Here is a 21,940-nt window from a genome sequence, read left to right as displayed (position 1 = left end):
TATATCTCTTTACAGATGTAAAAAAATAAGTTTCAATAATACTTGTGATTTATCTGTATATTCAAAGTCATTGAATGGTAGAGTGAGGGTAGAGAGAGATCTAGAACCATATCTTTTGATAAATGTCACTTAAAGGTGAGGTGCAGGGAAGGGTTTTTTTTCTTCATTTGAAATAACTTTCACGTAGATTATTTGAATAATCTAACTTTCACATAGATTATGCTGTTGTTTGATTTCCTCCCTAAGCAAAGCTGATAATTCCCTGTTACCTATTCTGCTATCCCCTGTCCTAGATACAGATCCTGAGGTCTTAAACTATCCAGATTTGCTACTGTTTTTTATTTTAGTGCTCTCTACTTTAGCTATCTGAAAGTAGCAAATTCCATGGCCAAATTTTTCTCTATCTCTTGCTTCAGAAGTACCTGTTCTGGCTTTGGCGCTAGGTTATTATGTCTTTCTGAGTTGTATATCATACCCTCCAAGCCCATTGTGCTACCTCATTCCCACCACTTCCAAATTTGAGAGGAATGGAGTACTACTTTGTCAGATACCATTTCTGTATTCTGCAATATAAGAATTTAGAAAATCTCAAGTTAGTAAGGGTAAATTTTAAGGTAATGTTTTAATTCTCTACCTGCTAACACAGTCTTAAATATTTTTATCATTATTTTAGGCGGCTAAAACTTGAGGCCGTCAAATCATGCCTCTTGAGCGTCATTTACGTAGGCTCTTATTTTAGACTATATTTTGTGATATGTCTTTTTCAAATTGCTAGGCTGTCTTATCTTGACATTAGTTTTGAATGAAATTCTTGCTTAATCCTCATTGTGAACATTCCCAGTTTTTGTTCAGTTTCAAGTCCTTTATTCCCACACTTTCCCTTCAGGTGTGATCATTCACTCATATTAATTCTAAGATACATCTACAAATAAACTTATGATCCATATATTAATTATCTAATCATATTCATTAAGTCAGAATTACAAATTATTTTTACTAGTCTGTATTATTCTTTATTCAGAACTGAACTTTAAAATTGAAATTAATTTTATGATGGGAATGCTAATATCTTAATAGCAACTCTAACCTATAATATTTCACAACTGTATTAGTTATTAACCTCTTACAAACTGAGTACTTGACTCAGTATAATTGTTTTGCTGTATATTATGAAAAACTTCAAAAATGCTCAGACATAAAGGGAGTAGTACAGTGAACTCCCATGTATACTCATCACCCAACTACAACAGTCCTCAGTTCATGTACTCCTATATGACCCATAGCCCCTCCTTCTCCTGATCTCTCATTGTCATTATTTTATTTTGAAGTAAATTTAACCCTTTATATAGTTTGGTTTGTATGTATTTCAATATCAGTTAGACTTTTTATATGACTAGAATCAAAAATAAATTATCTACAGTGATGATGAGTTGGTGATCATGAACAGCTAGTGTTGTGATAATTTTTGTATAAGTTAGATTTTGGTAATAAACAACTTTTTCCACTATATTTTTGGTAATAAATGAGCAGAGAGAACCAAATGGTTTTCTTGCCATAATTTTTGAAGAATGTAACTTCTTTTATAACTTTAAATAGCCTTGTTCTTTCGTGTCCTCCTCTGTAATTTCTTAAGCAAAAAAAGGTGAAGTACCATTAATTTTTTAATGAATTAAAATATCAATTTGAGAAGTCTCAGTAGTCATTGGGAAATGAATAATTTCAAATGTTCATAAAATCTCAAATGTCTGTTAACTGACTTGCTTTGCTTAAATATCATTCTCACAAATAGTATTTTTACCTATTAGGTTTGCTTTTCACTGAATCATTCGAAAACAGACTATTATAGTCAAAGGTAGGACTATACATAAAGTAGTATCATGTTTATATTTAATAAAGTATTCCCTACTCATTTTGTTTGTTTTTTTCAGGGTACTTTTTATTGTTTCAGGTGTACAGCAAAGTGATTCAGTTATATACATTTTTTTCAGATTATTTTCCATTATAGGTTATTACAAGATATTGAATATAGTTCCCTGTGCTGTACAGTAAATCCTTGTCCCTACTCATTTTTAACTTGCTGCTTTATGTAGCTGAGACGCATACTGTACAATTGTTTAAGCATGCAGTGGTGTTGTCTTTAAGCATTTTATCGTATGATCATCCAGATCTAGTACTTTGCTGAAAATAATGTAAAACATTTGAACTCTGAATATTCATTCACCTTTTAGAAAAGCCCATACACTTGGAAGAAAACCGTTATTTTGTGTATTATGTTTCTTTCATACAACCTTTTTGTGTAATTCTTTAATTAGAGTAGAAGAACTGTTAATATTTAAACACATCTCTTAAAATTTATTTAAAGGATAGTCATCTTTTTGATTCTCTGAAGATGTCATTTGACTTGGTAATTTTATACTCTTAAATATGCAGAAGAAAGATAATTTTAAGAGGAATCACATCAGTTTTCTAGTATATTCTGGTCTGTTTTTCATTTGGTATTAATTGCATTTTATTCTTTAAATTTTATTGCACCTACATAATAAACACTTTTCAACTTAAGCAGAAAGCCAAGCTTTTTTCATTCCAAACTTAATTAGACCTATGTTATTATTCTACTTGGCTTTTTTGTTTTTGTATTTTTGTGGGTTTTTTGACCACTAGTTATTCTGTGAGTGGTCTAGAATAACACATGGAAAGCAGTAATTGCAGTTGATAACAATTGAGGGCTTTTACATTGAGTGTGTTTCCAGTATTCTAAAAGTTTGCGATTGATTTCTTTGTATGGCTTTTTTTTTTTATTCCAGTATTTAAACACAGTTCAGTGTGGGACAGAATTTTTTTTCTGGGTGATAAAATGATGGGAATCTTCATGGGATCCTTGAGACTAGAAAAGCAAATGATTTCTAACCAATTTGGGAAGAGTTGTTTGTTACGCTAGAGAATATTTGTGGATTTTTTGAGAAGGCTGGTGAACTTCTTTGCAAATCTTAAGAAAATTGTGTCTGTTTTAGCAGAAATAAGGACTTATTTCTCAAAAGCAAATATAACAACTGCCTATACCTAAATCTTTCCATTGGTGCTAGAAACTGGATACATAGTTTAACATATGAAAAGTTCATATAAAATTATACTTAAAGAAATAGCAAATCTTTTATATGCTTCTAACATTTGTGAACATTATTATGTAATGTGTCAATTTTCCTGTTAAGCCTAATACATTTACAATTCTTTCTCTAAGGCAAATCCTCCTCCAGTACTGGTCAACACAGATAGCTTGGAAACATCAACTTATGTAAGTTCCATTCATTGCCATATTTAAATAATTCTGTTTTCCCTTTTGTAGGTTTTGATATAGATACAAAACTCACAGCATTATTTTCTCTAATACGTTGTACTTACAGCATTCTGTTACTAAGCTGTAACTGTTAAAGTAAATGAAGCAGTACCATCCTTTTTTGGTTGTTCTTTTTCTATACTCTTGCAAAGCAGAAATGTTGAAATAAGAAATTTTATTTTTAAATTAAAATGAATAACTTTCGCTATCTGACCAGTGGTCATTTACACAATGCCATATATTCAAAGAGTCATTTTTGAAGTCTAATTGAGTGACTAGATTTTTAGTGACCAGGTTTATAGGTGTTCACATATTAAAATAATTAGTTATAACTTTATAACTTTAAATTGATTAGTGCTTCTCTATAAACTTCTTTGGTTAAAAAGCTTTCTTTCTCCTAAAGGTAAATAGCCGAACAGCAGAATCTAACATTTTTCACCCCAACTAAAATACCTTCAGAGATGTTTAAGTAGAAGTTGTGCTCGCACATTTTAAAAACAGCAAATGGTGCATAATTTAATAGATTGTAAAAATCTTTTTCTCCCATTTTTTAACTATAGTTGATTTCAGTCTGTACTTTAAAACATTATATTTGGCTTTATCTTCTGTTTATATTTATATGGGTATATCAGATTTGGGGGAATTTTTGAAAACTTCAAATAATAATACTTAATACAAACCAAAAATACTCTTTTCAGTCAATGTCACCTTTCACATGGATAAAGAATACTTAAGCAGAATTTTGTTTGTACTTTTGTCAATATTTTCTTCACATTTCTTTCTCCCTCACTTGTTCTTTGTGTTGACTTATGTTTTGCTTAAGGACAGAATCAGTGACTAATTATTTTTATTTTAAAACCCTTTCAACTGAAAGGTTAATATGTAAGAACTAACAGAGAAAATGATATCAACAAAGAAAATAAATACACATGCATTTTAGGGGAAATGTCAACAAATTAAAAGCAGGATTAGCATACAAGCAGCAAACTTAGAGTAAAAGTTGTATTAATTTTAAGTTTGTATGACATATTATTCAAAAAATACCTTTCCTGCTAAAGCAGGGTATGTTGGGAGTCTTGAAAACCATTCACTACCCCCGGTGAGAAATTTGCTAGAAGGATTCACAAGACTCAGCATGTTGTACTTACGGCTAAGATTTATTACAGCTATGTGATAAGTCAGGATCTACAGTCAGATTATAAGGCTGTATGCCTAGAAGAATCCATGTTTAGATTTCCTTCTACTTTCTTCCTCCCCAGAGGGGTCCACAGAGCACTCTTTTCACCTAGCAGTGAAAATGTAGCAACACATATGCAGTTTTTCTGCCCAGGGAAGCCCATTATGGACACAGCACAAAGTTATTTATTGGTGATGATCACATAGGCACCCTTTGTCCAGCGCATACCAAATTTCCAAGCTCCCAGAAGGAAAACAGGTGTTCAGCATAAAATGCATTGTCTTTGCAAAGTCTAGCCACAGTAAGCAACCCTTTCATTTAGGGAATGGTGGGAACACACCCAAAATCAATTTCTCAAATGCCTGCTAAGAGCCTTCTAGTGATAACACCCTTGGGCCTGCTTTATTAAACCTTTTCTGTACATAAGGATATGAGATAAATTCCAGTTCTTTAAGCAGGATTTTTCAGAGTGTGGTACTTCATTATACTTGAAGAACACTGTGTAAAATGTTTAATAACTGTTCTTTGCAGGTTTTTAATTTAATCCTGAAATTTAAAATATATTCCAGAATGGTTTTTAAACGTATTTGTTATTCCTTTGTTAAGTCCTGATCGTTTAATACCAGCTATGTATTGACTAATAAAAATAAGAAAACTTGCAGCTATTGCTTTATAACACTTTTTTTCTGATTGTTGTCACCATGCTTTCTAAAATTAAGTAATTTATATATATATATATAATATATATATATATCCTTCTGTAAACATTCTGTGCATGTACAAGCATATATGTGTTGTTTTCAAACTTTTACCATATAAAAATCAATGCCCCACTGATAATTTTTGTATAGATATTTTTGTGTTTATATGCAGTTATATAATCAGAGTATATTTATATATTGATACATAGATTGCTCAAAGGGCGTGTCAATTTTTAGATTTGATCATTATTGCCAAATTGTAGTTCACAGAGTTATATCCATTTATACTTCAACAAAAATTATTACTGTTTTTACCCCATACTGTCACTAGCATGGTGTGTTAATAAACTTTTTGATCTTTTGTTAGCATAATGTTTAAAATGTATTAACTCATTGTTTCAACTTGAATTTATGTTAATATCTCACCTTTTTCAACTTTTTCACCTTAAAAAATTTTACGTTGAGACACATAACACATAATCTACCTTTTTAAGGTATACGATTCAGTGGTTTTAGTCTATTCACAATGTTGTGCCGTCACCACCACTTTCAAATTCCAGAACATTTTCATCACCTTGTAAGGAAACCCTGTACCTGTTAGCAGTCACTCCCCATTCTGCCCTTACCTCAGCCCCTGGCAACCACTAATCTATTTTCTGTCACTATGGCTTTGGTCTTTTCTGGACTGTTCATATAAATAGAATCATACAATATGTGGCCTTTTGTATCTGGCTGCTTTCACTTAGCATAATGTTTTCAAGGTTCATCTATGTTGTAGCATGTGTCAGAATGTCAGTCCATTTTATGGCTGAATTATTTTTCATTTTATATATATATATATATATATATACACACACACACACACACACACACACACACACACCACGTTTTGTTTATTCATCCTTCTCTTGATGGACTCTTGGGTTGTTTCCACCTTTTGCCTGTTGTGAATAATGCTGTGGTAAACATTGGCACACAAGTATCTGGGGATTATTGTCATTTTATCAACATTATGTCTCTCGGTCCATGAACACAGACTGTCTTTCCATTCACTTACATCTTTAATTTTGTTACCAATGTTTTATAATTTTCAGTATACATGTCCTACACTTCTTTTGTTAAATTTATTCCTGTGTATTTTTATTCTTTTAATGCTATTATAAATGAAATTGTTTTCTTAATTTCATTTATGGATTTTTCATTGCTAACATGGGAATATAATGGATTTGGGGGTATTGATCTTCTACCTGCAATGTTACTGAACTCATTTATTAGCTCTAATGGTTTTTTTCATGTAGATTCCTTTGGATTTTCTATATAAGATCATGTCATCTACAGAGATAGTTTTACTTCTTCCTTTCCAATGAAGATGCCTTTTATTTATTTTTCTTGCCTAATTGCCATGGCTAGAACCTCCCTTAAAATGTTTTATAGAAGTTGCAGAGCAAACATTCTTGTTTTGTTCCTGATCCTTGGGAGAAAGCTTTCAGTCTTTTACCATTAAGTATGATGTATTATACTCAGTTTTAAGTATTAATTGATATTAATACTTAAAAGGAGGAGAGAGAAAAGAGAATATGTACATGTGTTTTGGAGGGATGGAGTTAGACTTAATGATTCATCTAGAACTGCATCTTCCAAAATAGTAAGCCACTGGCCATGTGTTGGTATTTAATTTATATTGATCAAAATTCAATAATATTTAAAATATAGTTTCTCTGTTTCAGTAGTCACATTTCAAGCACTCAGTAACCATGTGTGGGTAAGTAACTCCTGTATTGGAAAAGGCAGATTATTTTACACTTCCATCATCACAGAAACTTCTTTTGGACAGTGTTGATGTAGCAAAGTTAAAAACTCAAAATAACCAAGTAAAATTTTAAATAAAAGTAATTTGGGGGGATTTCCCTGCAGATAACAAAACACTGTCTAATTAAAGCAGCATAGTTCTTGTCCCAAACCATATTAGATCAGTGGAATACAACTCATCTTTGCTATATGTTATATAATCTGATTTTTTTTCCTGGTCAGGTTTATTATACAGTAGTTGTTCTTAGTTATGACTTTATGGGACTTTTTCCCCATTAATATTAAGATTTTTTTTTAATATTTAGAAATTTACCACCAGTTCTTAAGTGTCTTTGGAATTTCTTCCTTTTACCCAAATTATTGCCATAACTTCTTTATCAATTTACTTTTCTCCAATTTCTCTCCATTTCTGTTACATACTGCCACAATTCTTTTTCTGGAAAATCTGTTAAACCTACTTGATGCTCCAAAACTTTCAAGAATATTTCTCATTCATCAGGGAAGCAGTCAAGACCTTTCACAATCAGGCTCCAATCCACTTCTACTTTCTTCTCCAGCTTTCCCCCCACCCCTGATACACAATCCCATTTTGTTAATAGGACTAAATTCAAAACCTGGGAAGTACTAAAATTACAGTTCTCAAGAAGTATTCTAAATCTATTCTTTTCTATTTTTAAGGGGGAAAAATATTTTGTCAGTAAAATATTACGTTGTCTAAAGATTGACCTCTCTTCTCTCATTTTATACACAGCTTACCTCTCACGTTATCCTGTTAATTGAGAGTGATAAACCCATTAGCCAAGCATTTCTTTCCTGTTGGAAGCCACATTTTGTAAAGCTATTATAAAAAGAAAACTAAGCAAATCAACCATTTTGTAGTTTTGCTGGAAACTATATAGCTTTTGAAAATATTACACCAACATTATTTTTTTGTACCTTTACTGTTAATAAAGTGGTACTTGTAGAGTAATTGTGGTTTTGATAATGTATTCTTGGCATTTAGAAGCCCAGTTTGAACGTGTTTAATGATGTTATTGAATTGTCTCTATACATGAAATTATCAGACAGTTTCAGGTTATTAAGCATATAGGAATAAAGTCATCTGGGGTTCATATGGCCTTCTCACTTTTCACCTTTGTTAAATTACTCTGTGCTACCGTGAATCCTCACCAGATATCAATACATCATGACTTGGCATTAAGTGAAGCGTCAAGGACGTTTACTAAGTACCTACCTTTTGTTTTTTCTTTTTTAATACAGCGGTTCTTATTAGTCATCAGTTTGTATACACATCAGTGTATACATGTCAATTCCAACCTCCCAATTCATCACAACACCACCCCCACCCCCCCGTGGCTTTCCCCCATTGGTGTCCACACATTTGTTCTCTACATCTGTGTCTCAGTTTCTGCCCTGAAAACTGGTTCATCTGTACCATTTTTCGAGGCTCCAAATATGTGCGTTAATATACGATATTTGTTTTTCTCTTTCTGACTTACTTCACTCTATATGACAGTCTCTAGATCCATCCACGTCTCAACACATGACCCAATTTCATTCCTTTTTATGGCTGAGTAATATTCCATTGTATATATGTGCCACATTCTCCTTATCCATTTGTCTGTTGATGGGCATTTAGGTTGCTTCCATGACCTGGCTGTTGTAAAGAGTGCTGCAGTGAACATTGGGTTGCGTGTGTCTTTTTAAATTGTGGTTTTCTCTGGGTATATGCCCAGTAGTGGGATTGCTGGATCATATGATAATTCTATTTTTAGTTTTTTAAGGAACTTCCATACTGTTCTCCATAGTGGCTGTATCAGCTTACATTCCCACCAAGAGTGCAAGAGGGTTCCCTTTTCTCCACACCTTTTCCAGCATTTGTTGCTTGTAGATTTTCTGATGAAGCCCTCTAACTGGTGTGAGCTGATACCTCATTGTAGTTTTGATTAGCATTTCTCTAATAATTAGTGATGTTGAGCAGCTTTTCATGTGCTTCTTGGCCATCTGTATGTCTTCTTTGGAGAAATGTCTATTTAGGTCTTCTGCCCATTTTTGGATTGGGTTGTTTGTTTTTTAATTTTGAGCTGCATGAGCTGTTTATATATTTTGGAGATTAATCCTTTCTCCATTGATTCATTTGCAAATATTTTTTCCCATTCTGAGGGTTGTCTTTTCATCTTGTTTATGGTTTCCTTTGCCGTGCAAAACTTTTAAGTTTCATTAGGTCCCATTTCTTTATTTTTGTTTTTATTTCTATTACTCTAGGAGGTGGATCAAAAAATTCTTGCTGTGATTTATGTCAGAGAGTGTTCTTCCTATGTTTTCCTCTAAGACTTTTATAGTGTCTGGTCTTACCTTTAGGTCTCTTATCCATTTTGAGTTTATTTTTGTGTATGGTGTTAGAGAGTGTTCTATTTTCATTCTTTTACATGTAGCTGTCCAGTTTTCCCAGCACCAGTTATTGAAGAGACTGTCTTTTCTCCATTGTATATCCTTGCCTCCTTTGTCATAGATTAGTTGACCATAGGTGCGTGGGTTTACCTCTGGGCTTTCTATCATGTTCCATTGATCTGTGTTTCTATTTTTGTGCCAGTACCGTATTGTCTTGATTACTGTAGCTTTGTAGTATAGTCTGAAGTCAGGGAGTCTGATTCCTGCAGCTACGTTTTTTTCCCTCAAGATTCCTTTGGCTGTTCGGGGTCTTTTGTGTCTCCATACAAATTTTAAGATTTTTTTGTTCTAGTTCCATTAAAAATGCCATTGGTAATTTGATAGGGATTGCATTGAATCTGTAGATTGCTTTGGGTAGTATAGTCATTTTCACAATATTGATTCTTCCAATCCAAGAACCTGGTATATCTCTCCATCTGTTGGTGTCATCTTTAATTTCTTTCATCAGTGTCTTATAGTTTTTTGCATACAGGTCTTTTGTCTCCCTACGAAGGTTTATTCCTAGGTATTTTATTCTTTTTGTTGCAATGGTGAATGGGAGTGTTTCCTTAATTTCTCTTTCGGATATTTCATCATTAGTGTATAGGAATGCAAGAGATTTCTGTGCATTAATTTTGTATCCTGCAACTTCACCAAAGTCATTGATTAGGTCTAGTAGTTTTCTGGTGGCATCTTTAGGATTCTCTATGTATAGTATCATGTCATCTGCAAACAGTGGCAGTTTTACTTCTTTTCCAATTTGTATTTCTTTTATTTCTTTTTCTTCTCTGATTGCCATGGCTAGGACTTCCAAAACTATGTTGAATAATAGCGGTGAGAGTGGACATCCTTGTGTTGTTCCTGATCTTAGAGGAAATGCTTTCAGTTTTTCACCATTGAGGATGATGTTTGCTGTGGGTTTGTCATATATGGTCTTTATTATGTTCAGGCATGTTCCCTCTATGCCCACTTTCTGGAGAGTTTTCATCATAAATGGGTGTTGAATTTTGTCAAAAGCTTTTTCTGCATCTATTGAGATGATCATATGGTTTTTCTTCTTCAATTTGTTAATATGGTGTATCAGATCGATTGATTTATGTATACTGAAGAATCCTTGCATCCCTGGGATAAATCCCACCTGATCATGGTGTATGATCCTGTTAATGTGTCGTTGGATTTTGTTTGCTAGTATTTTGTTGAGGATTTTTGCAGCTATATTCATGAGTGATATTGGTCTGTAATTTTCCTTTTTTGTAGTATCTTTGTCTGGTTTGGTATCAAGGTGATGGTGGCCTCACAGAATGAGTTTGGGAGTGTTCCTTCCTCCCGTTTTTTGGAAGAGTTTGAGAAGGATGGGTGTTAGCTCTTCTCTAAATGTTTGATAGAATTCACCTGTGAAGCCATCTGGTCCTGGACTTTTGTTTGTTGGAAGATTTTTAATCACAGTTTCAATTTCATTACTTTTGACTGGTCTGTTCATATTTTCTATTTCTTCCTGGTTCAGTCTTGGAAGGTTATCCCTTTCTAAGAATTTGTCCATTTCTTCCAGGTTGTCCATTTTGTTGGCATAGAGTTGCTTGTAGTAGTCTCTTAGGATGCTTTGTATTTCTATGGTGTCTGTGGTAACTTCTCTGTGTCTGTGGTAATTTCAATTCTAATTTTATTGATATGAGTCCTCTCCCTCTTTTTCTTGATGAGTCTGGCTAATGGTTTATCAATTTAGTTTATCTTCTCAAAGAACCAGCTTTTAGTTTTATTGATCTTTGCTATTGTCTTCTTTGTTTCTATTTCATTTACTTCTGCTCTGATCTTTATGATTTCTTTCCTTCTGCTAACTTTGGGTTTTGTTTGTTCTTCTTTCTCTAGTTCCTTTAGGTGTAAGGTTAGATTATTTTTGAGTTGTTTCTTGAGGTAGGCTTGTATAGCTATAAACTTACCTCTTAGAACTGCTTTTGCTGTATCCCATAGGTTTTGGATCGTCATATTTTCATTGTCATTGTCTCTAGGTATTTTTTGATTTCCTCTTTGATTTCTTCAGTGATCTCTTGGTTATTTAGTAATGTAGTTTTTAGCCTCCATGTGTTTTTGCTTTTTACATTTTTTCCCCTGTAATTCATTTCTAATCTCATAGCGTTGTCATCATAAAAGATGCTTGATATGATTTCAATTTTCTTAAATTTACTGAGGCTTGATTTGTGACCCAAGAGGTGATCTATCCTGGAGAATGTTCCGTGCGCACTTGAGAAGAAAGCGTAATCTGTTTTTGGATGGAATGTCCTATAAATATCAATTAAATCTACCTGATTTATTGTGTCATTTAAAGCTTCTGTTTCCTTATTTATTTTGATTTTGGATGATCTGTCCATTGGTGTAAGTGAGGTGTTAAAGTCCCCCACTATTATTGTGTTACTGTTGATTTCCTCTTTTACAGCTGTTAGCAGTTGCCTTATGTATTGAGGTGCTCCTATGTTGGGTGCATATATATTTATAATTGTTATATCTTCTTCTTGGATTGATCCCTTGATCATTATGTAGTGTCCTTCCTTGTCTCTTGTAACACTCTTTATTTTAAAGTCTATTTTATCTGATTTGAGTGTTGCTACTCCAGCTTTCTTTTGATTTCCATTTGCATGGAATATCTTTTTCCATGCCCTCACTTTCAGTCTGTATGTGTTCCTAGGTCTGAAGTGGGCCTTTTGTACACAGCATATATATGGGTCTTGTTTTTGTATCCATTCAGCAAGCCTGTGTCTTTTGGTTGGAGCAATTTATCCATTCACGTTTAAGGTAATTATCAATATGCATGTTCCTATGACCATTTTCTTAATTGTTTTGGATTTGTTTTTGTAGGTCCTTTTCTTCTCTTGTGTTTCCTGCCTAGAGAAGTTCCTTTAGCATTTGTTGTAGAGCTGGTTTGGTGGTGCTGAATTCTCTTAGCTTTTGCTTGTGTGTTAAGCTTTTGATTTCTCCATTGAATCTGAATGAGATCCTTGCCGGGTAGAGTAATCTTGGTTGTAGGTTCTTCCCTTTCATCACTTTAAGTATATCATGCCACTCCCTTCTGGCTTGTAGAGTTTCTGCTGAGAAATCAGCTGTTAACCTTATGGGAGTTCCCTTGTATGTTATTTGTCATTTTTCCCTTGCTGCTTTCAATAATTTTTCTTTGTCTTTAATTTTTGTCAGTTTGATTACTGTGTGTCTTGGCCTGTTTCTCCTTGGGTTTATCCTGTGTGGGACTCGCTGCGCTTCCTGGACTTGGGTGGCTATTTCCTTTCCCATGTTAGGGAAGTTTTCGACTATAATCTCTTCAAATATTTTCTCGGTTCCTTTCTCTCTCTCTTCTCCTTCTGGGACCCCTATAATGCGAATGTTGTTGCGTTTAATGTTGTCCCAGAGGTCTCTTAGGCTGTCTTCATTTCTTTTTATCCTTTTTTCTTTGTTCTGCAGCAGTGAATTCCACCATTCTGTCTTCCAGTTCACTTATCCATTCTTCTGCCTCACTTATTCTGCTACTGATTCCTTCTAGTGTATTTTTCATTTCAGTTACTGTATTGTTCATCTCTGTTTGTTCTTTAATTCTTCTAGGTCTTTGTTAAACATTTCTTGCATCTTCTCGATCTTTGCCTCCATTGTTTTTCCGAGGTCCTGGATCATCTTCACTGTCATTATTATGAATTCTTTTTCTGGAAGGTTGCATATCTCTACTTCATTTAGTTGTTTTTGTGGGGTTTTGTCTTGTTCCTTCATCTGGCACATAGCCCTCTGCCTTTTCATCTTGTCTGTCTTTCTGTGAATATGATTTCTGTTCCACAGGCTGCAGGATCGTAGTTCTTCTTGCTTCTGCTGTCTGTCCTCTGGTGGATGAGGCTATTTGAGAGGCTTGTGCAGGTTTCCTGATGGGAGGGACTGGTGGTGGGTCGAGCTTGGAGTACCTACCTTTTGAGAAGGCTTAATGGTGAAAATCTGAAATACCTTAAATCAGAAGTCCATAAGCTCACAACACAAAAATTTATACTATATTACATATTAACACCAAAAGGACTGTATAAGTATACTGACTTGGAAATGTTTTCCAGAATAAAATTTCAGGCTATTTAAAAATGAACAAATGGACAAAAATAGAGCCCAATGTAGCAGTTTGGGGATTTGGCAAAAGCCATATGCCAAGGAAAATTTATTAACTTTAATGGGTGTTTCTAAAAATAGAAAAAGTAATAAGCATAAATGATTTGCGCATTCAACTCAAGAAGCTTTAAAAAGGGCCTAAGGAAAGAGTAAAGAATTGATAAAAAATAAAAGCAGAATGTAATAGCATAGAATGTAATAAATCAGTGATGTTAAAAGTACTTCTTTGATAAAGACTGATAGACTTTTAGCAAGTCTGAGCACGAAAAAATATAGATGATACAAATAACCTTTAGAATAAGAAGAGTGGTATAGCTGCAGATACAGATTTTATTTTTACTCATAAAAAAGAACTTCCAGGGCTTCCCTGGTGGTGCAGTGGTTGAGGGTCCACCTGCCGATGTGGGGGACGCGGGTTCGTGCCTCGGTCCAGGAGGATCCCACATGCCGCGGAGCGGCTGGGCCTGTGGGCCATGGCCACTGGGCCTGTGCGTCCGGAGCCTGTGCTCTGCAATGGGAGAGGCCACAACAGTGAGAAGCCCACATACCGCAAAAAAAAAAAAAAAAAAAAGAACTTCCAGTCAAGTTGGCAGGATATGCATATGTATAACCCTCCTGCACTCTATAGGCATATAAATCATAGATTTATATATATATACACAGATATATTGTGTGTTTGTATATATATGTATGTGTATTTGTGTGTGTATACACACATATGTATAACATAATTTCAAAAACAAGAAGAAAATCTCTTCAGTTGAAAAAGTAATGAAACAAAGTAGCAATTGGGTTTGTATCCATTAGAACCATAAGAATTAAGAACCCAAAAAAGTAGTAGAGATGAGTTTCAAAAATCCTCAGGAAAAAAACACCTAGCTCCTGCTTTGGACCTGAATTAGGGGTTGCTTCTTATAGTATGGTGAAGAAAACAGACTACCTTACATGGATTTCATTATTCTGTTGTTTCATTATTTTATTGCTGTATAACAAACCACCCTGAAACTTCGTGGCTTTAAAAATAATTCATTATTTCTCATGATTTTCTGGGTTAACTGGATAGTTCTGTTTTACACGATCTTGGCTGGGGCACTGGAAAAGACTGGAAGATCCAAAATAGCCTCATTGACCATGGCCGGCAGTTAGTGCTAGTTGCCGGTTAGAGGTGCAGCTGGGGCTTTTGGCCAGGGGTCTTGATGCTCCTTCATTTGAATCTCTTCATAGGATCTTTGAGTTTCCTCACATTATAGCTTCTGGATTCTAAGAATGTGCATTCTAAGACAAAGGCAAACACTACAAGGCATCACATGACCTAGATTCAAAAACCACAAAGCATTTGTGCCACATTCTTTTTAACAGAGGCCATCTAGAACCTGCCTAGATCCGAGGGGAGGGGAAGTAGATAACATCTCTTGATGGTAGGATGGTTCAATCATATTGCAGAAGAGCACTTGGGATGGAAGGATGGGATGCATCTGGAGATGAAGTTTATCACAATCCCTGTTTGACTTATTAGTTTGGGTATTTTGCCCAGCTTCGTATCACCAGAAATGTTAAAGCAATGATTTGAATCCCAGTTAATGTGATTCCAAGCACTATTCAGCCTTCACCAGTGGCCTTTGCTATGGGAATTACTTCTTCCAGGAGGAGACATGGAATAAATTAGAAGGAATGAGAGAAAGTGCTTGGTCTGTATGGTGTAAGCAAGAATGTGAATAGTGAATCAAAGTTGGACATGAAATATGTAACTGAAATTTGACAGAGGAAGCAATAAAGTAACAGATGTGGAGGGAGGAACTTGCAGGATATGTAAAGGAAGGAGGAAGTCATTCAAGTGTGATGGTACATAAGGCTCATGAAGAGGTGAGAAACATGTTAGAATGAAGTTGAGTGATAGATTGGGGTCAGTTCATACAGAGCCTTGTATGAGAGTTTTTGAGAATTTTGGAGCAAGTATGTTATACATGGGCTCTATAAAGATCCATCTGTGTAAAACACATTAGAATGATTTGAGCAATGGAGAACAGTAATCTAAGAGATTGGGTAGATTACACTTGCAGTAGTCCAGATGAGTTAACAAAGGCTTTTGAAGCAAGGTAATAGCAATGAAAATGAAGGGGTGATGGTTTTCAGGAAGAAATGAAATATTTAAGTCAGTAAGAATTGGCAGCTGATTAGATGTGTGGATCAAGGCAGAGAAGAGAGTCAAGAGTTCAGTAAGTATTAAAAGCTGAATGTACCCTTTCTGTATGTGAAAGTCACAATATCATGAGTGTCAACTCATTAATACATTTGTATTCTTCCATTCCTTGAAAATCTTCCCTAAAACTATTAAAATCAAGCTATATTATTTGATTACTATCACATTTAACAGGTTTTTATTAAGAAATCATGCAAAAATTATGTCTTGCCATTTTAAATTTCACACTCTAAATTTCTGTGCTACTTCTTTTTTTTCCCCCATTAGGTTAATGGCACTGATGCAGATTATGAATATGAAGAAATCACACTTGAAAGGGTAAAAACTATTAATTATCTTAAGTTTTTATGCATAAACCTGTTGCTTTAAATAACTCTTTAAATATACTGCTCTTTCATATAGGATCCAAGGAAGATCACCTTTCAGAACCATATAATATTAGTTTCTTTAATGAGTCCACATATAAAATTAGCCATGGCATTTTCAGAACATGTTGCTTTTCTTTAATAACCTTTTTTTTTAAATAAACTTTTTATTTAATATAGTTTTAGATTTACAGAAAAGTAGTACAGAGAGTTTCCATTTACCCTGGACTCAGTTTCACCTATTATTAACATCTTTTCATTACTAGAATACATTTTTTCAACTAATGAACCAATAGTGATATATTATTATTAACTGAAGTCTACTTTATTTGGATTTCCTTACTTTTTATGTTTTTCTCTTCCAGGATCGCATCTGGAATACCACATTACATTTAGTTATGATGTCTCCTTGTGCTCCTCTAGACTGACAGTTTCTCAGATTTTTCTCAGTTTTTAATTTTATTATTTATCTTTCACATAGTAAAATATTTATTTTAAATAAGTATTTAATATCCTAGTAATATGGTCATTGTATCAGTTTTGTTTCCCAGCAAGATAAAAACCATAGATTTAATGGAAAAAACCTTATTGAAAACTTCTTATGCATTCCCCCAGTCAGAAAATAATTTAAGGATACAATTCAGATGTGTAAATTTTCTTGATGTATTTTCCCCTTAAGAATATCTGCATTTAATTGATACTGTATTTTAGCAGAGCCACCTTGTCTGACCAGCATTTTGGGGAAATGAAGTGCTCTGCATAACTGAATTTTCTAAGTAACTGAATGTCTGTATATTTAAAATCCTAGGTAATTAGATTTGTTTACGTTTGAAGCCAGAATAAACTGAATAAAAATAGACTTCAGAGGGATAATAGATTTTTATTGCCTGTTTACCTGAATTTGGGCCCACCTGTTCAAGTGGCATGGATGACTGAGTCTTACAAGTAAATAGAGTATTAATGTATTGTACACATTTTAATGTGGCATTTTGTTGGTTTTTTCCCAGCTTTATTGAGATTTCTTGACATATAGTCCTAACTTTTTATCTTATTCATCTTTTCATTTTTTCCCAGTACCTTTTAAATTCCTCTATTTAGTCAGAACTGTACATTGTATTTTTCATTGATTAAAGAGCTTATGTACCAGGAATTGGGGAGATGTTGTTAAAGTATAAAAACTTGCAACTAGAAGATGAATAAGTTCCAGAGATCTAATGCACAGGTAGTGAATATAATCAACAATACTGTATTATAATCTTCAGAATTGCTAAGAGACTAGATCTTAAATGTTCTCACCACAAAAAATAAATGGCAATTATGTGACCTCATACAGGTGTTAGCTAAATAAAGCTAAGGTGGTAATCATATTGTACTATATAAATGTATCAAATCAATATGTTGTATACCTTAAACTTACACAAAGTTATTTGTAATTATATCTCAATTTTTTAAAAAACAAGTAAAAACGAGAACTCGAATACCTGAGTAACTTGGTAGCCCCATACAACCTATTGATACTATTATTGATACTCTAGTAACTCTTGAAGAGTTTAGACTGAAAAAATTTTTTTATTAAAATAGAATTTTAGGACATGTCATAGTCTAGTGAAATTCTAAGCTATTTAATACAAACAGTTTAGTAATAGATCCAGATATACCCACTTATTTGAGCTGCCTGAAAACCAAAGTTAGAACATTCTTGCAAAAATAAACGTTTAATACCTTTGCTTAGATCAGTTTTGCTTTTTGTAGCAGTAGAACCCTTTCTTCAAAGAAAATATTATTCAGAAATCTAGTACGTAAATAAAATAAGCAAGAAGTGTAATGCTACTTTGGCAAAATTGACTGCTGTCAAGAAAGTACACCAATGTTAAGTTCTCCAGTTGGACTTTCAGTATTAAAAACTGCCTTTTGCTGGTCAGGTGTCTTGGTTAAACACATCAAGGATGATGGCTGTGTTACTTAGCTCATACAATTTGGTCATTTTAAAATAAGCTGATGGCAAAGTTAGCAGAAGAAAAGCACCACCCAGTACCCCTTTTTTAAAAATTTAGGATGAAATAATATATTGGTATTACCTACTCAGAAATAACAGCAGCAGAAGGATCACTTCATTGTTTTTCTCTTGGGAGCAATTTGCCTTACCAAACATGAGCAAGATGCAGTCTAAAAGAAAGAGACCTAATAGTGAAACCTCTCTAAGGACAAACTGCACATAAGTTTAAAGAAGGAATCGTAGACCAGAGTCCAGAAGTACTCAGTACATCATCAGCCTCACATATTCAGCAGTAATACCTCTGAATTCATAGAGAAAAAAGAGCTTTCCTTATATTTCTTAATTTAAAATCATCATATTTCCTATACATATGCCTTTATGTGTGTGTTCCCTATGTTAGTACAGTTTCTAGGTCCTATAATGACAGGAACCTATCAATAAAGATTATTATTCAGTGTCAATTTTTTTCCCCTCTATCCCCAGGGAAATTCAGGGCTTGGTTTCAGCATTGCAGGAGGTACAGACAACCCACACATTGGAGATGACTCAAGTATTTTCATTACCAAAATAATTGCAGGGGGAGCAGCTGCCCAAGATGGAAGATTGCGGTATGTTTTGCACTTTATGTTGTGATACCAAATCCTCTTTGTATCTTTTTCTTGAGGCAAACTGTACAATGAATAAATACAAATGAACACTATCATAATAACTAACATAAGGTAGATGCTCAGATATCGAATGAATGAGATAATTGTGCTTTAAGCATTTTCCCTCTTTTCAATTAGGAATTCAGTTTTATCTTAGAAGTTAAGCATTTTGAATAATAAATTTGACTGTTTAAATATTTCTGAGCAAATTTATAGAAATCATAGATTTCCCATTGTATGTTCAAATACATTCACAAAATGTGTTATTTTCTGAGTGGGAAACGTGTATACGCTTATTTAAGGTACAGGGAATCATATATATCTGAGTTGGTATCCCAGACCACAAAGAGTAGTAAAGATTATGCAAACTTTAAATAAATTAATCTATTTTCTAAATTGAATAAATGTAAGTAATATTGGTCTTTTGTTTAAATGTAATGTTCCATTTCAGAAAATATCTTTAGCATACTTTGTTGTTTCCTTAGACCATAGATTGTGGCACTTTTCTTGTTGCCTTATTTGTTGCTTTTTATACATGGTGATGGTTTTCTAAAGTTTTAGGACTAAGGATTATATATGGTCTGTTAAAAACAGTATCTTATTTTAAGGCTGTTCATGCCTTATACAGCTTTTCAGTTTCTAAACTTCTCACTGGATATGATAAGTGGTATATTAATGAAATTAAATATGAAATCAATAATTTGACTTTCATGTAAATGTAAATATTTACTTCCTGATTCTGTTATTGGCCTTTTATTTGTGCTTCATGTGTGAAAATTAGTATGCTCCATTTGTTTAACTGGAGAACATACCTATAGTACTAACTCTGAGGTGTCACTGTCTTTGGATATAGAATTTCTTTTCTCTAAAAAAGTTAATTAGATATAGAAGTTTATCATGATCACTTTCAATGTTTTAATTGTTTTGTTCCCCATCCCTGCCCAATTTGAGATGACCATCTTTTAATTTGTTTTCTTATTTTTTTTCTACATGAATACCATGCAGTTGAAACTGAGATTAGTTTATTTTTTGGTAAATCAATGAATTAATCTCAGTTTTGCTGCTGTGACCTTAAGCTAGTTATTCAGTCTGAGCCTCAGATTTTTTATGTTTGAATCACTGCTGTTAGTCATTGTCAGGGTGGCCTTGGGAAAGTTATTTAAACTTTGTACCTCAGTTTTTCTATCTATAAAATGGGGATATAAATATGTATCTACCTTACAGATTGTTGTAAGGGTTAAAACACTAAAAGAAGTTCCTAGCATGTGGTTAGTGCTAAATAAATATTTGCTGTTTTTCTAAAATATCTTAATTTCTATACGTAATCATACAAATTACAGCTGTCGGGACTTCCCTGGTGGCACAGTGTTTAGGAATCTGCCTGCCAAAGCAGGGGACACGGGTTCGCTCCCTGGTCTGGGAAGATCCCACATGCTGCAGAGCAGCTAAGCCCATGTGCCACAACTACTGAGGCTGCGCTCTAGAGCCCGCGAGCCACAACTGCTAAGCCCATGCACGGCCACTACTAAAGCCTACGCCCTCTAAGGCCCGTGTTCCACAACTACTGAGCCCACGTGCTGCAACTGCTGAAGCCCGCGTGCCTAGAACCTGTGCTCCCCAACAAGGGACCGCCACCGCAATGAGCAGCCCATGCACCACAACAAAGAGTAGCCCCCATTCGCCGCAACTAGAGAAAGCCCACGTGCAGCAACGAAGACCCAGACACAGCCAAAAAAAAAAAAAATTATAGCTGTCGTTATTATTTAATATTTTTGTATAATGATCTATTATTTGCACTGTTTCCTTTGCTGGCCCTTGGGAAATGTTTGTATTTATATGAGTTTTTGATACATTGGAATTTAACATGCAGTTTCTTATAAATAATTCTAGTAAATAATTCTCTTGTCAAGAAAAGAAAATTGGCAAAGAGAAAAATTGATATTAAAATTTTAATATTTAATTTTTAATGTTTTTTTTCCTCAGGGTCAATGACTGTATATTGCGAGTAAATGAAGTAGACGTTCGTGATGTGACACATAGCAAAGCAGTTGAAGCATTGAAAGAAGCGGGATCTATTGTACGCTTGTACGTAAAAAGACGGAAACCAGTATCAGAAAAAATAATGGAAATAAAGCTCATTAAAGGTCCTAAAGGTATGAAATAAATCAAACAAAGACAAATTATTAAGTAAGAAATCTCTAAGTGAAATGTAACTATGAAGTTATTTATGACATACATTCTAAGATTAACAATGCTGGTAAACTACAGAACTTAGTGAATTTTTAGAATTTCTGTGTTATTTCTACTGATTTTTTGTCTTAAGTAGAATACTATGCAGGCATGTGTAGTGTTGATATTAACTTGTAATTGTTAATCTACAAAGTGCATAAAATGCAGATACACAGGCTAAGAGAAAAAAATATTTATGAACATGTCATCAGTAGTTACATCTGCAATGAAGACTGTTAGGATGTGATCTGAATTTTGAAAACATGGATGGCATTGAGGATAAATGGAAATATTGATTCTAATTTGTGGCTTCATGGAAAAATGCATAGAGAGCTACAGGTTTGGCGTCAAAGCTATGGGATTTATGAATTATTGAAGCTCCTTACTTAAAATTAATTCATAGAATATTGAAAAGAGAAGCAGCATCTGCATTTCTGAAGCTGTTGGTTCTGCCCACCGCCAATTTTTTTTTCTCAGTTTTAATCTTGTGGAAGTGTTAAAAGTGTTAGTAAGAAGTGCAATTATGATGGAAACAAAAGTGAAGCAATTTTACACCATCTCTTTGAACTAATAAACAAATGCATTTTACAAAGACACTTTAAGAAGTAACCTGGGTGGGGGTGGGGGGGGTCTTCCCTGGTGGTCCAGCGGCTAAAGACTCCACGCTCCCAATGCAGGGGGCCGGGTTCGATCCCTGGTCAGGGAACTAGATCCCGTATGCCACAACTAAAGGAGCCTGCATGCCGCAGCTAAAAGATCCCGCACAGCACAACAAAGATCCTGTGTGCCACAACTAAGACCTGGCACAGCCAATTAATTAAATAAATAAATAAATAATTTTTTTTTTTTAAAAGTAACCTGGGGGTAAAAAGGTTCTCATTTGTAACTATAGGAGCACCTATATTTGTAATTGCCCCTGATTACAAA

General features: G+C 34.1%; 1 protein-coding gene across 19 annotated transcripts in view; it reads left to right on the top strand.

Annotated features, from left to right (window-relative positions):
• DLG1 (discs large MAGUK scaffold protein 1) overlaps positions 1-21,940 on the top strand; it is a 285,870-nt gene that overhangs the window by 145,661 nt on the left and 118,269 nt on the right. For 18 of the 19 annotated variants that reach the window (XM_022568940.2, XM_022568931.3, XM_022569085.2 and 15 more), the window contains 4 exons: positions 3,239-3,292; positions 16,044-16,094; positions 18,621-18,745; positions 20,768-20,937. In XM_022568940.2, coding sequence (XP_022424648.1) covers positions 3,239-3,292; positions 16,044-16,094; positions 18,621-18,745; positions 20,768-20,937 — 400 coding nt within the window. The remainder of the gene's footprint in view (positions 1-3,238; positions 3,293-16,043; positions 16,095-18,620; positions 18,746-20,767; positions 20,938-21,940) is intronic. The other variant, XM_089910632.1, reaches the window with a different exon arrangement.

Source organism: Delphinapterus leucas, chromosome 4 (genome assembly GCF_059928025.1).
Source record: "Delphinapterus leucas isolate spDelLeu-1000000601 "Yukka" chromosome 4, BTC_Dleu_Yukka2, whole genome shotgun sequence".
Taxonomy (NCBI): domain Eukaryota; kingdom Metazoa; phylum Chordata; class Mammalia; order Artiodactyla; family Monodontidae; genus Delphinapterus; species Delphinapterus leucas.
Note: the sequence above shows the minus strand (reverse complement) of the source record. Positions and strands in the feature narration are given on the sequence as shown.